Genomic DNA, 13455 nt, shown 5'->3' with positions numbered 1-13455 from the left:
TCACTGTTACAGTGTTGTACTCTATTGTTGCTGATACTCTCACTGGACAGTGCTCCCTCACTGTTACAGTGTTGTACTCTGTTGTTGCTGATACTCTCACTGGACAGCGCTCCCTCACTGTTACAGTGTTGTTCTCTATTGTTTCTGATACTCTCACTGGACAGCGCTCCCTCACTGTTACAGTGTTGTACTCTATTGTTACTGATTCTCTCACTGTGCAGCGCTCCCTCACTGTTACAGTGTTGTACTCTATTGTTGCTGATACTCTCACTGGACAGTGCTCCCTCACTGTTACAGTGTTGTACTCTATTGTTACTGATACTCTCACTGGACAGCGCTCCCTCACTGTTACAGTGTTGTACTCTATTGTTACTGATTCTCTCACTGTGCAGCGCTCCCTCACTGTTACAGTGTTGTACTCTATTGTTGCTGATACTCTCACTGGACAGTGCTCCCTCACTGTTACAGTGTTGTACTCTGTTGTTGCTGTTACTCTCACTGGACAGCGCTCCCTCACTGTTATAGTGTTGTACTCTGTTGTTGCTGATACTCTCACTGGACAGCGCTCCCTCACTGTTACAGTGTTGTACTCTATTGTTGCTGATACTCTCACTGGACAGCGCTCCCTCACTGTTACAGTGTTGTACTCTGTTGTTTCTGATACTCTCACTGGACAGCGCTCCCTCACTGTTACAGTGTTGTACTCTATTGTTTCTGATACTCTCACTGGACAGCGCTCCCTCACTGTTACAGTGTTGTACTCTGTTGTTGCTGATACTCTCACTGGACAGCGCTCCCTCACTGTTACAGTGTAGTACTCTGTTGTTTCTGATACTCTCACTGGACAGCGCTCCCTCACTGTTACAGTGTTGTACTCTATTGTTACTGATACTCTCACTGGACAGCGCTCCCTCACTGTTACAGTGTTGTACTCTGTTGTTGCTGATACTCTCACTGGACAGCGCTCCCTCACTGTTACAGTGTTGTACTCTGTTGTTGCTGATACTCTCACTGGACAGTGCTCCCTCACTGTTACAGTGTTGTACTCTGTTGTTGCTGATACTCTCACTGGACAGTGCTCCCTCACTGTTACAGTGTTGTACTCTGTTGTTGCTGATACTCTCACTGGACAGTGCTCCCTCACTGTTACAGTGTTGTACTCTGTTGTTGCTGATACTCTCACTGGACAGTGCTCCCTCACTGTTACAGTGTTGTACTCTGTTGTTGCTGATACTCTCACTGTGCAGCGCTCCATCTGTACCTCTATTCGTACCACTTTTCACCTTACTGTAGAAACCCTTTGGATTTATTTTCACCTTACTTGCCAAAGCAACCTCATATCTTATTTTAACTTTTCTAATTTCTTTCTAAAGATTCTTTTTACATTTTACATCGAGCATCTCATTTACTCCATGCTGCCTATATTTGTCGTAGATCTCTCTCTTTTTCTGAACCAGGTTTCCAATATCCCTTGAAAACCATGGCTCTCTCAAACTTTTAACCTTTCCTTTCAACCTAACAGGAACATGAAGATTCTGTACCCTCAAAATTTCACCTTTAAATGACCTTCATTTCTCTATTACATCCTTCCCATAAAACAAATTGTCCCAATCCACTCCTTCTAAATCCTTTCGCATCTCCTCAAAGTTAGCCTTTCTCCAATCAAAAATCTGAACCCTTAGTCCAGTCCTACCCTTCTCTGTATTTATATTGAAACTAATGGCATTGTGATCACTGGACCCGAAGTGCTCCCCAACACATACCTCTGTCACCTGACCTATCGCATTCCCTAACAGGAGATCCAACACTGCCCCTTCTCTAGTTGGTACTGCAAAAGACAATCCTGCACACATTTTACAAACTCTAAACCATCCAGCCCTTTTACAGAATGGAAAAAATTACAATCTCCCACAATCACAACCTTCTGCTGACTACAGATATCTGCTTTCTCCTTAGAAATTTGCTCCTCCAATTCTCACTCCCCATTAGTTGGTCTATAATATACCCCTATATGTGTTACTACGCCTTTCCCATTCCTCAATTCCACCCAAATTTCCTTCCTAGATGAGCCCTCTAATCTATCCTGCCAGAGCACCGCTGTAATATTTTCTCTGACAAGCAACGCAACACCTCCCCCTCTTGTCCCTCCGATTCTATCACACCTGAAGCAATGAAGTCCAGGAATAGTAGGTTGCCAATCACACCCCTCCTGCAACCATGTTTCACTAATAGCTACAACACCATATTTCCAGGTATCAATCCATGCTCTAAGCTCATCCACCTTTCTTACAATGCTCCTAGCAATAAAATAAATGCATTTAAGAAATTCGTCACCTCTTCCTCTCTGTTTATCCGTAACGCTGCAAACAACATTACTGTCTTCTTTTTCTTCCTTCTCCCATACATCTGTTCCTACACTCTGCTTCCCTTTCTCCTTGTATCTTGTTTAAATCCACTGGAGCCTCTCTAGCAAACCTACCTGCAAGAGTATTTGTCCCCCCCCTTCCCAGTTCAGATGTAAACTGAATTATGGGAAAGATGTTAACAAAATAGAGACAGAACAGAGAAGATTTACTAGAATGTTACCTGGGTTTCAGCTTCTAAGTTACAGGGAAAGTTTGAACAAGTTAGGTCTTTATTCTTTGGAGTGCAGAATGTTGAGGGGGGACTTGATAGAGGTATTTCAAATTATGAGGGGGATAGATAGAGTTGGAGTGGATAGGTTTCTTCCATAGAGAGTAGGAGAGATTCAAACAAGGCAACATGATTTGAGAGTTAGGCGGCAAAAGTTTAGGGGTAACACAAGAGGGTATTTCTTTACTCAGAGAGTGGTAGCTGTGTGGAATGAGCTTTCAGTAGAAGTGGTAGAGGCAGGTTCGGTATTGTCATTTAAAGTAAAATTGGATAGGTATATGGACAGGAAAGGAATGGAGGGATATGAGCTGAGTGCGGGTCGATGGGACTAGGTGAGAATAAGCGTTCGACACAGACTAGAAGGGCTGAGATGGCCTGTTTCTGTGCAGTAATTGAAATATGGTTTTATACTACCTGTTGTACTCTACAGGCACTGCCGATCTCACTGTGCAGAGCTGCCCCAGTGCTACAGTGTTGTACCCCACTGGTACCACAGCTCTCACTGTGCAGAGCTGCCCCTGTACTACAGTGCTGTACCCCACTGGTACTGCAGCTCTCACTGTGCAGAGCTGCTCTCACTGTGTAGAACTGCCCCAGTGCTACAGTGCTGTACCCTACTGGTACTGATACTCTCACTGTGCAGAGCTGCCCCAGTTCTACAATGCTGTACCCTACTGGTACTGCTGCTCTCAGTGTGCAGAACTGCCCCAGTGCTACAGTACTGTAGCCCACTGGTACTGCCACTCTCACTGTGTAGAGCTGCCCCAGTGCTACAGTGCTGTACCCCACTGGTACTGATATTCTCACTGTGCAGAGCTGCCCCAGTGCTACAGTGCTGTACCCCACTGGTACTGATATTCTCACTGTGCAGAGCTGCCCCAGTGCTACAGTGCTGTACCCCACTGGTACTGATATTCTCACTGTGCAGAGCTGCCCCAGTGCTACAGTGCTGTACCCCACTGGTACTGATACTCTCACTGTGTAGAACTGCCCCAGTGCTACAGTGCTGTACCCTACTGGTACTGATACTCTCACTGTGCAGAGCTGCCCCAGTTCTACAATGCTGTACCCCACTGGTACTGCTGCTCTCACTGTGCAGAACTGCCCCAGTGCTACAGTACTGTACCCCACTGGTACTGCCACTCTCACTGTGTAGAGCTGCCCCAGTGCTACAGTGCTGTACCCCACTGGTACTGATATTCTCACTGTGCAGAGCTGCCCCAGTGCTACAGTGCTGTACCCCACTGGTACTGATACTCTCACTGTGTAGAACTGCCCCAGTTCTACAGTGCTGTACCCTACTGGTACTGCTGCTCTCACTGTGCAGAGCTGCCCCAGTGCTACAGTGCTGTACCCCACTGGTACTGCCACTCTCACTGTGCAGAACTGCCCCAGTGCTACAGTACTGTACCCCACTGGTACTGATACTCTCACTGTGTAGAGCTGCCCCAGTGCTACAGTACTGTACCCCACTGGTACTGATACTCTCACTGTGTAGAGCTGCCCCAGTGCTACAGTGCTGTACCCCACTGGTACTGATACTCTCACTGTGTAGAACTGCCCCAGTGCTACAGTGCTGTACCCTACTGGTACTGATACTCTCACTGTGCAGAGCTGCCCCAGTTCTACAGTGCTGTACCCCACTGGTACTGATACTCTCACTGTGCAGAACTGCCCCAGTGCTACAGTGCTGTACCCCACTGGTACTGCAGCTCTCACTGTGTAGAACTGCCCCAGTGCTGCCGCCTTACATCATGCAGTCGTCTCTGCACCGCTCGTCCCACTGCAGCACTTCCTTGGCACTGGCCGTCACATAGTTGAGAATTCCCTCACATTGAGCACACAAGGGAATTGCCATAAGTAATTGTTCTCTCATTCTTAGCTCCTCCAACAGTGGAAACACTGGTTGTCTCACTGGCCGCGGCAGGAGTAGTTGTATCCCTGTTCATCTTGGTGACGCTGACTTGGTTCGTTCTTCAGTCCCGACGTAGAACTAACAGGTGAGTGTTAGTTCGGAAGACAGTAAATATCCCCATTTACCAGATCTCCAGTACCAAGACCCTCTTTTCTCCTCAATCCCAGCTTCTGAGCAATCACCTGAATATTACTGTTCTGCCATTGGAGGCAATGCCTTCAGTCTAGGTCTAGAGATCTGGAATTCCTCTTCTGATAGCCTCTCACCATCTGCACACAGCACTACTCCACCCATTACTAAACATCCCCCTGGAGCATATAATTGATCCCACCTGAGATACCCTTCAATATCTGTTAAATACTCTGACATTCAACACACCTCACACTCCTACAGCATGGCACTATAGTCCCCAGGCTCCCTCACAAAGAGTGCGAACGAAGCTCCTATGATCCTTATAACACACTGGGTCATTGTACCCATGTTCAATATAACACACTGGGGCCAACGGCTCTTGATCCTTATAAAGCACTGGGACATTGTACCCATGTTCAATATAACACACTGGGGCCAACGGCTCTTGATCCTTATAAAGCACTGGGACATTGTACCCATGTTCAATATAACACACTGGGTCCCAGTATCTTGATGCAATGAAAGACTGGCCACATTACCTTGATCCTGAGAACACACTGGTCCAATTACTTCCAGCCCGATAACACATTGGGCCACATTACCTTAATCCCTATAAAACACGGCCCCATTACCTTCATCCCAATAACACAGTCGACCCCATTGCCTTGATTCCAGAAACACACTGGACCCATAACCTTGCTACCGATAACATGTAGGCCCTATTATCTTGATCTTGATACCACAAAATTCCCCATTACCTCGATCCCAATAACGCACTGGGCCCCATTACCTTGATCCCAATAACACTAAGGACCCCATTACCTTGATCCTAATAACACAATGGGCCCCATTACTCTGATCCCAATAAAAACCAGGCCCCATTACATTGATTCCGATATCACACTGGGCCCTATTACCTTGATCACGAAAGCACACTGGCCCAACGACCTTCATCCCTATAACACACTGGGGCTCATTACAATGGTACCGACAACACACTGGGCCCCATACCTTGATCTTGGTAACAAACTGGACCCCATTACCTTGATCCTGATAACACACTGGGCCCCATTACCTTAATCCTGATAACACACTGGACCCCATTACCTTGATCCTGATAACACACTGGACCCCATTACCTTGATCCCTATCACACACTGGTCCCATTTCTTTAATCACAATGGTACACTGGGCCCCATTACCTTGATCCCTCTGGTACACTGGGCCCCATTACCTTGATCCCTATGGTACACTGGGCCCCATTACCTTGATCCCTATGGTACACTGGGCCCCATTACCTTGATCCCTATGGTACAGTGGGCCCCATTACCTTGATCCCTATGGTACACTGGGCCACATTACCTTGATCCCTATGGTACACTGGGCCCCATTACCTTGATCCCTATGGTACACTGGGCCCCATTACCTTGATCCCTATGGTACACTGGGCCCCATTACCTTGATCCCTATGGTACACTGGGCCCCATTACCTTGATCCCTATGGTACACTGGGCCCCATTACCTTGATCCCTATGGTACACTGGGCCCCATTACATTGATCACTATGGTACACTGGGCACTATTAACTTGAACCCTTTTGCACACTGGGCCACATTACCTTGATCCCGATAACACACTGGGCCCTGATTCCCGTGTCCCTATAACACTCTGGGCCCTGATTCCCGTGTGCGTATAACACACTGGACCCTGATTCCCGTGTGCCTATTACACACTGGGCCCTGATTCCCATGTGCCTATAACACACTGGGCCCTGATTCCCGTCTCCCAATAACACACTGGGCCCTGATTCCCATGTGCCTATAACACACTGGACCCTGATTCCCATGTGCCTATAACACACTGGGCCCTAATTCCTGTCTCCCTATAACACACTGGACCCTGATTCCCGTGTCCCTATAACACACTGGGCCCTGATTCCCGTGTCCCTATAACACACTGGACCCTGATTCCCGTGTCCCTATAACACACTGGGCCCTGATTCCTGTCTCCCTATAACACACTGGGCCCTGATTCCTGTCTCCCTATAACACTCTGGGCCCTGATTCCCGTGTGCCGATAACACACTGGACCCTGATTCCCATGTGCCTATAACACACTGGGCCCTAATTCCTGTCTCCCTATAACACACTGGACCCTGATTCCCGTGTCCCTATAACACACTGGGCCCTGATTCCCGTGTCCCTATAACACACTGGGCCCTGATCCCCGTGCCCCTATAACACACTGGGCCCTGATTCCCGTGCCCCTATAACACACTGGACCCTGATTCCCGTGTCCCTATAACACACTGGGCCCTGATTCCTGTCTCCCTATAACACACTGGGCCCTGATTCCCGTGTCCCTATAACACTCTGGGCCCTGATTCCCGTGTCCCTATAACACACTGGACCCTGATTCCCGTGTCCCTATAACACACTGGGCCCTGATTCCCGTGTCCCTATAACACACTGGGCCCTGATTCCCGTGTCCCTATAACACACTGGGCCCTGATTCCCGTGTCCCTATAACACACTGGGCCCTGATTCCCGTGTGCCTATAACACACTGGGCCCTGATTCCCGTGTCCCTATAACACACTGGGCCCTGACTCCCGTGTCCCTATAACACACTGGGCCCTGATTCCCGTGTCCCTATAACACACTGGGCCCTGATTCCCGTGGGCCTATAACACACTGGGCCCTGATTCCCGTGGGCCTATAACACACTGGGCCCTGATTCCCGTCTCCCTATAACACACTGGACCCTGATTCCCGTGTCCCTATAACACACTGGACCCTGATTCCCGTGTCCCTATAACACACTGGGCCCTGACTCCCGTGTCCCTATAACACACTGGGCCCTGTATCCAGCGTTCCCTATAACACACTGGGCCCTGATTCCCGTGTCCCTATAACACACTGGACCCTGATTCCCGTGTCCCTATAACACACTGGGCCCTGATTCCCGTGTCCCTATAACACACTGGGCCCTGTATCCAGCGTTCCCTATAACACACTGGGCCCTGATTCCCGTGTCCCTATAACACACTGGGCCCTGATTCCCGTGTCCCTATAACACACTGGGCCCTGATTCCCGTGTCCCTATAACACACTGGGCCCTGATTCCCGTGTCCCTATAACACACTGGGCCCTGATTCCCGTGTCCCTATAACACACTGGGCCCTGATTCCCGTGGGCCTATAACACACTGGGCCCTGATTCCCGTCTCCCTATAACACACTGGGCCCTGATTCCCGTGTCCCTATAACACACTGGGCCCTGATTCCCGTGTGCCTATAACACACTGGGCCCTGATTCCTGTCTCCCTATAACACTCTGGGCCCTGATTCCCGTGTGCGTATAACACACTGGACCCCTGATTCCCGTGTGCCTATTACACACTGGGCCCTGATTCCCATGTGCCTATAACACACTGGGCCCTGATTCCCGTCTCCCAATAACACACTGGGCCCTGATTCCCATGTGCCTTTAACACACTGGACCCTGATTCCCATGTGCCTATAACACACTGGGCCCTAATTCCTGTCTCCCTATAACACACTGGACCCTGATTCCCGTGTCCCTATAACACACTGGGCCCTGATTCCCGTGTCCCTATAACACACTGGACCCTGATTCCCGTGTCCCTATAACACACTGGGCCTGATTCCTGTCTCCCTATAACACACTGGGCCCTGATTCCTGTCTCCCCTATAACACTCTGGGCCCTGATTCCCGTGTGCCGATAACACACTGGACCCTGATTACCGTGTCCCTATAACACACTGGGCCCTGATTCCGTGTCCCTATAACACACTGGGCCCTGATTCCCGTGCCCCTATAACACACTGGACCCTGATTCCCGTGTCCCTATAACACACTGGGCCCTGATTCCTGTCTCCCTATAACACACTGGGCCCTGATTCCCGTGTCCCTATAACACTCTGGGCCCTGATTCCCGTGTGCCGATAACACACTGGACCCTGATTCCCGTGTCCCTATAACACACTGGGCCCTGATTCCCGTGTCCCTATAACACACTGGACCCTGATTCCCGTGTCCCTATAACACACTGGGCCCTGATTCCATGTCCCTATAACACACTGGGCCCTGTTTCCCGTGTCCCTATAACACACTGGGCCCTGATTCCCGTGTCCCTATAACACACTGGGCCCTGATTCCCGTGTCCCTATAACACACTGGGCCCTGTATCCAGCGTTCCCTATAACAGACATCCCACCTCTCCCGGAACTTCCGGGAGCCTTCTGCATATTGATCGCGGCTCCCTGATACCCGCAACTTCTATACAGTATCCTGGAAATCGATTTTTTGAGAGGGAGAGGTTGAGGGAGTTGGAGAGGGAGAGGGTGAAGGAGTTGGAGAGGGAGAGGGTGAGCGAGTTGGAGAGGAAGAGGGTAAGGGAGTTGGAGAGGGAGTGAAGGAATTGCAGAGGAGAGGGTGATGGAGTTGGAGAGGGAGAGGGTGAGGGAGTTGGAGAGGGAGAGGGTGATGGAGATGGAGAGGGAGATTGTAAGGGAGTTGGAGAGGAAAAGGGTGAGGGAGTTGGAGGAGAGGGTGAGGGAGTTGGAGACGGAGAGGGAGAGGGTAAGGGAGTTGGAGAGGGAGAGGGTGAGGGAGTTGGAGAAGGAGAGGGTGAGTGAATTGGAGAGGAAGAGGGTGAGGGAGTTGGAGCGGGAGAGGGTGAGGGAGTTGGAGAAGGAGAGGTGAGGGAGTTGGAGAGGAAGAGGGTGGAGTTGGAGAAGGAGAGGGTGAGGGAGTTGGAGAGGAAGAGGTTGATGGAGGGAGAGGGAGAGTGTGAGGGAGTTGGAGAGGGAGAGGGTGAGGGAGTTGGAGAGGAAGAAGGTGAGTGAACTGGAGAAGGAGAGGGTGATGGAGTTGGAGAGGAAGAGGGTGATGGAGTTGGAGAAGGAGAAGGTGAGGGAGTTGGAGAGGAAGAGGTTGATGGAGTTGGAGAGGGAGAGGGTGAGGGAGTTGGAGAGGAAGAGGGTGAGTGAGCTGGAGAAGGAGAGGCTGAGGGAGTTGGAGAAGGAGAGGGTGAGGGAGTTGGAGAGGGAGAGGGTAAGGGAGTTGGAGACGGAGAGGGTGAGGGAGTTGGAGATGGAGAGGGAGTTAGAGAGGGAGAGGGTGAAGGAGTTGGAGATGGAGAGGGTGAGGGAGTTGGAGAGGAAGAGGTTGATGGAGTTGGAGAGGCAGAGGGTGAGGGAGTTGGAGAGGAAGAGAGTGAGGGAGTTGGAGACGGAGAGGGTGAGGGAGTTGAAAAAGGAGATGGTGATGGAGTTGGAGAGGGAGAGGTTGAGGAAGTTGGAGAAGGAGAGGGTGTGGGAGTTGGAGAGGAAGAGGGTGAGGGAGTTGGATTGGGAGAGGGTGAGGGAGTTGGAGAGGTAGAGGGTGACGAGTTGGTGAGAGGGTGAGGGAGTTGGAGAGGGAGAGGGTGAGGGAGTTGAAAAAGGAGACGGTGAGTGAGTTGGAGAAGGAGTGGGTGAGGGAGTTGGAGAGGGAGAGGGTGAGGGAGTTGAAAAAGGAGACGGTGAGTTGGAGAAGGAGAGGGTGAGGGAGTTGGAGAGGGAGAGGGTGAGGGAGTTGAAAAAGGAGACGGTGAGTGAGTTGGAGAAGGAGAGGGTGAGGGAGTTGGTGAGGGAGAGGGTGAGGGAGTTGGAGAGGAAGAGGGTGATGGAGTTGGAGAGGAAGAGGGTGAGGGAGTTGGAGATGGAGAGGGTGAGGGAGTTGGAGAGGAAGAGGGTGATGGAGTTGAAGAGGGAGAGGGTGAGGGAGTTGAAAAAGGAGACGGTGATGGAGTCGGAGAGGGAGAGGTTGAGGGAGTTGAAGAGGGAGAGTGTGATGGAGTTGGAGAAGGAGAGGGTGTGGGAATTGGAGAGGAAGTGGGTGAGGGAGTTGGAGAAGGAGAGGGTGATGGGGTTGGAGAAGGAGAGGGTGAAGTGGAGAGGAAGAGGGTGAGGGAATTGGATTGGGAGAGGGTGAGGGAGTTGGAGAGGTAGAGGGTGACGAGTTGGTGAGAGGGTGAGGGAGTTGGAGAGGGAGAGGGTGAGGGAGTTGAAAAAGGAGACGGTGAGTGAGTTGGAGAAGGAGAGGGTGAGGAGTTGGAGAGGGAGAGGGTGAGGGAGTTGGAGAGGAGAGGGTGAGGGAGTTGGAGATGGAAAGGGTGAGGGAGTTGGAGAGGAAGAGGGTGATGGAGTTGGAGAGGAAGAGGGTGAGGGAGTTGAAAAAGGAGACGGTGATGGAGTTGGAGAGGGAGAGGTTGAGGGAGTTGGAGAGGGAGAGGGTGAGGGAGTTGGAGAGGAAGAGGGTGATGGAGTTGGAGAGGAAGGGGGTGAGGGAGTTGGAGATGGAGAGGGTGAGGGAGTTGAAAAAGGAGACGGTGATGGAGTCGGAGAGGGAGAGGTTGAGGGAGTTGGAGAGGGAGAGGGTGAGGGAGTTGGATTGGGAGAGGGTGAGGGAGTTGGAGAGGTAGAGGGTGACGAGTTGGTGAGAGGGGTGAGGGAGTTGGAGAGGGAGAGGGTGAGGGAGTTGAAAAGGAGACGGTGAGTGAGTTGGAGAAGGAGTGGGTGAGGGAGTTGGAGAGGGAGAGGGTGAGGGAGTTGAAAAAGGAGACGGTGAGTTGGAGAAGGAGAGGTGAGGGAGTTGGAGAGGGAGAGGGTGAGGGAGTTGAAAAAGGAGACGGTGAGTGAGTTGGAGAAGGAGAGGGTGAGGGAGTTGGTGAGGGAGAGGGTGAGGGAGTTGGAGAGGAAGAGGGTGATGGAGTTGGAGAGGAAGAGGGTGAGGGAGTTGGAGATGGAGAGGGTGAGGGAGTTGGAGAGGAAGAGGGTGATGGAGTTGAAGAGGGAGAGGGTGAGGGAGTTGAAAAAGGAGACGGTGATGGAGTCGGAGAGGGAGAGGTTGAGGGAGTTGGAGAGGGAGAGTGTGATGGAGTTGGAGAAGGAGAGGGTGTGGGAATTGGAGAGGAAGTGGGTGAGGGAGTTGGAGAAGGAGAGGGTGAAGGGGTTGGAGAAGGAGAGGGTGAAGTTGGAGAGGAAGAGGGTGAGGGAATTGGATTGGGAGAGGGTGAGGGAGTTGGAGAGGTAGAGGGTGACGAGTTGGTGAGAGGGTGAGGGAGTTGGAGAGGGAGAGGGTGAGGGAGTTGAAAAAGGAGACGGTGAGTGAGTTGGAGAAGGAGAGGGTGAGGGAGTTGGAGAGGGAGAGGGTGAGGGAGTTGGAGAGGGAGAGGTGAGGGAGTTGGAGATGGAAAGGGTGAGGGAGTTGGAGAGGAAGAGGGTGATGGAGTTGGAGAGGAAGAGGGTGAGGGAGTTGAAAAGTAGACGGTGATGGAGTTGGAGAGGGAGAGGTTGAGGGAGTTGGAGAGGGAGAGGGTGAGGGAGTTGGAGAGGAAGAGGGTGATGGAGTTGGAGAGGAAGAGGGTGAGGGAGTTGGAGATGGAGAGGGTGAGGGAGTTGAAAAAGGAGACGGTGATGGAGTCGGAGAGGGAGAGGTTGAGGGAGTTGGAGAGGGAGAGGGTGAGGGAGTTGGAGAGGAAGAGGGTGATGGAGTTGGAGAAGGAGAGGGTGATGGGGTTGGAGAAGGAGAGGGTGAAGGAGTTGGAGAGGAAGAGGATGAGGGAGTTGGAGAGGGAGAGGGTGAGGGAGTTGGAGAGGGAGAGGGTAAGGGAGTTGGAGAGGGAGAGGGTGAGGGAGTTGAAGGAGAGGGTGAGTGAGTTGGAGAGGGAGTGGGTGAGGGAGTTGAAGGAGAGGGTGAGGGAGTTGGAGAAGGTGATGGAGAAGGAGAGGGTGAGGGAGTTGGAGAGGGAGACAGTGAGGGAGTTGGAGAAGGAGAGGGTGAGGGAGTTGGAGAGGGAGTGGGTGAGGGAGTTGAAGAAGGTGATGGAGAAGGAGAGCGTGAGGGAGTTGGAGAGGGAGAGGGTGAGGGAGTTGGAGAGGGAGAGGGTGAGGGAGTTGAGAGGGAGACGGTGATGTAGTTGGAGAAGGAGAGGGTGATGGTGTTGAAAAAGGAGAGGGTGAGGGAGTTGGAGTGGGAGAGGGTGAGGGAGTTGGAGCGGGAGGGAGTTGGAGAGCGAGGGTGAGGGAGTTGGAGAGGGAGAGGGTGAGGGAGTTGGAAAGGGAGAGGGTGAGGGAGTTGGAGAAGGAGAGGAGGGAGTTGGAGAGGGAGTGGGTGAGGAGTTGAAGGAGAGGGTGAGGGAGTTGGAGAAGGTGTTGGAGAGGGAGTGGGTGAGGGAGTTGAAGGAGAGGGTGAGGGAGTTGGAGAGGGAGAGGGTGAGGGAGAGGAATAGGATGAGAAAGAGTGCGAGTGAGAGGGAGCATCCTGATTGGTCTCTCTTCGTGCTAAGTAGACCTATCAGTTTCTCTGTGGGCGGGCTTTACAGTCAACCTCCCTCTCTCTCTCTCTCTCTCTCTCTCTCTGTCTCTCTCTCTCTCTCTCTCTCTGTCTCTCTCTCTCTCTCTCTCTCTCTCTCTCTCTCTCTCTCTCTGTCTCTCTCTCTCTCTCTCTCTCTGTCTCTCTCTCTCTCTGTCTCTCTCTCTGTCTCTCTCTCTCTCCCTCTCTCTCTCTCTCTCTCTCTCTCTCTCTCTCCCTCTCTCTCTCTCTCTCTCTCTCTCTCTCTCTCTCTCTCTCTCTCTCTCTCTCTCTCTCTCTCTCTCTCTCTCTCTCTCTCTCTCTCTCTCTCAGTCTCCATCAGTTCAGTTTAGTGTCCTGTTGCACCATGGCAGAGTGTTCCAAAAGTGACTCCAGAGTTTGGTGTCATTCGTTC

At 51.7% G+C, this 13455-nt stretch overlaps 1 protein-coding gene across 1 annotated transcript in view; it reads left to right on the top strand.

The window, feature by feature from the left end:
* Positions 1-13455, top strand: part of LOC132400995 (sialic acid-binding Ig-like lectin 8) — a 146452-nt gene that overhangs the window by 126823 nt on the left and 6174 nt on the right. Inside the window, exon 8 of the mRNA XM_059982721.1 lies at positions 4517-4634. Coding sequence (XP_059838704.1) covers positions 4517-4634 — 118 coding nt within the window. The remainder of the gene's footprint in view (positions 1-4516; positions 4635-13455) is intronic.

This window comes from Hypanus sabinus, chromosome 1 (genome assembly GCF_030144855.1).
Source record: "Hypanus sabinus isolate sHypSab1 chromosome 1, sHypSab1.hap1, whole genome shotgun sequence".
NCBI classification, from domain to species: domain Eukaryota; kingdom Metazoa; phylum Chordata; class Chondrichthyes; order Myliobatiformes; family Dasyatidae; genus Hypanus; species Hypanus sabinus.
The sequence above is the reverse complement of the archived record's forward strand: the minus strand, read 5'-3'. Positions and strand labels throughout refer to the sequence as shown.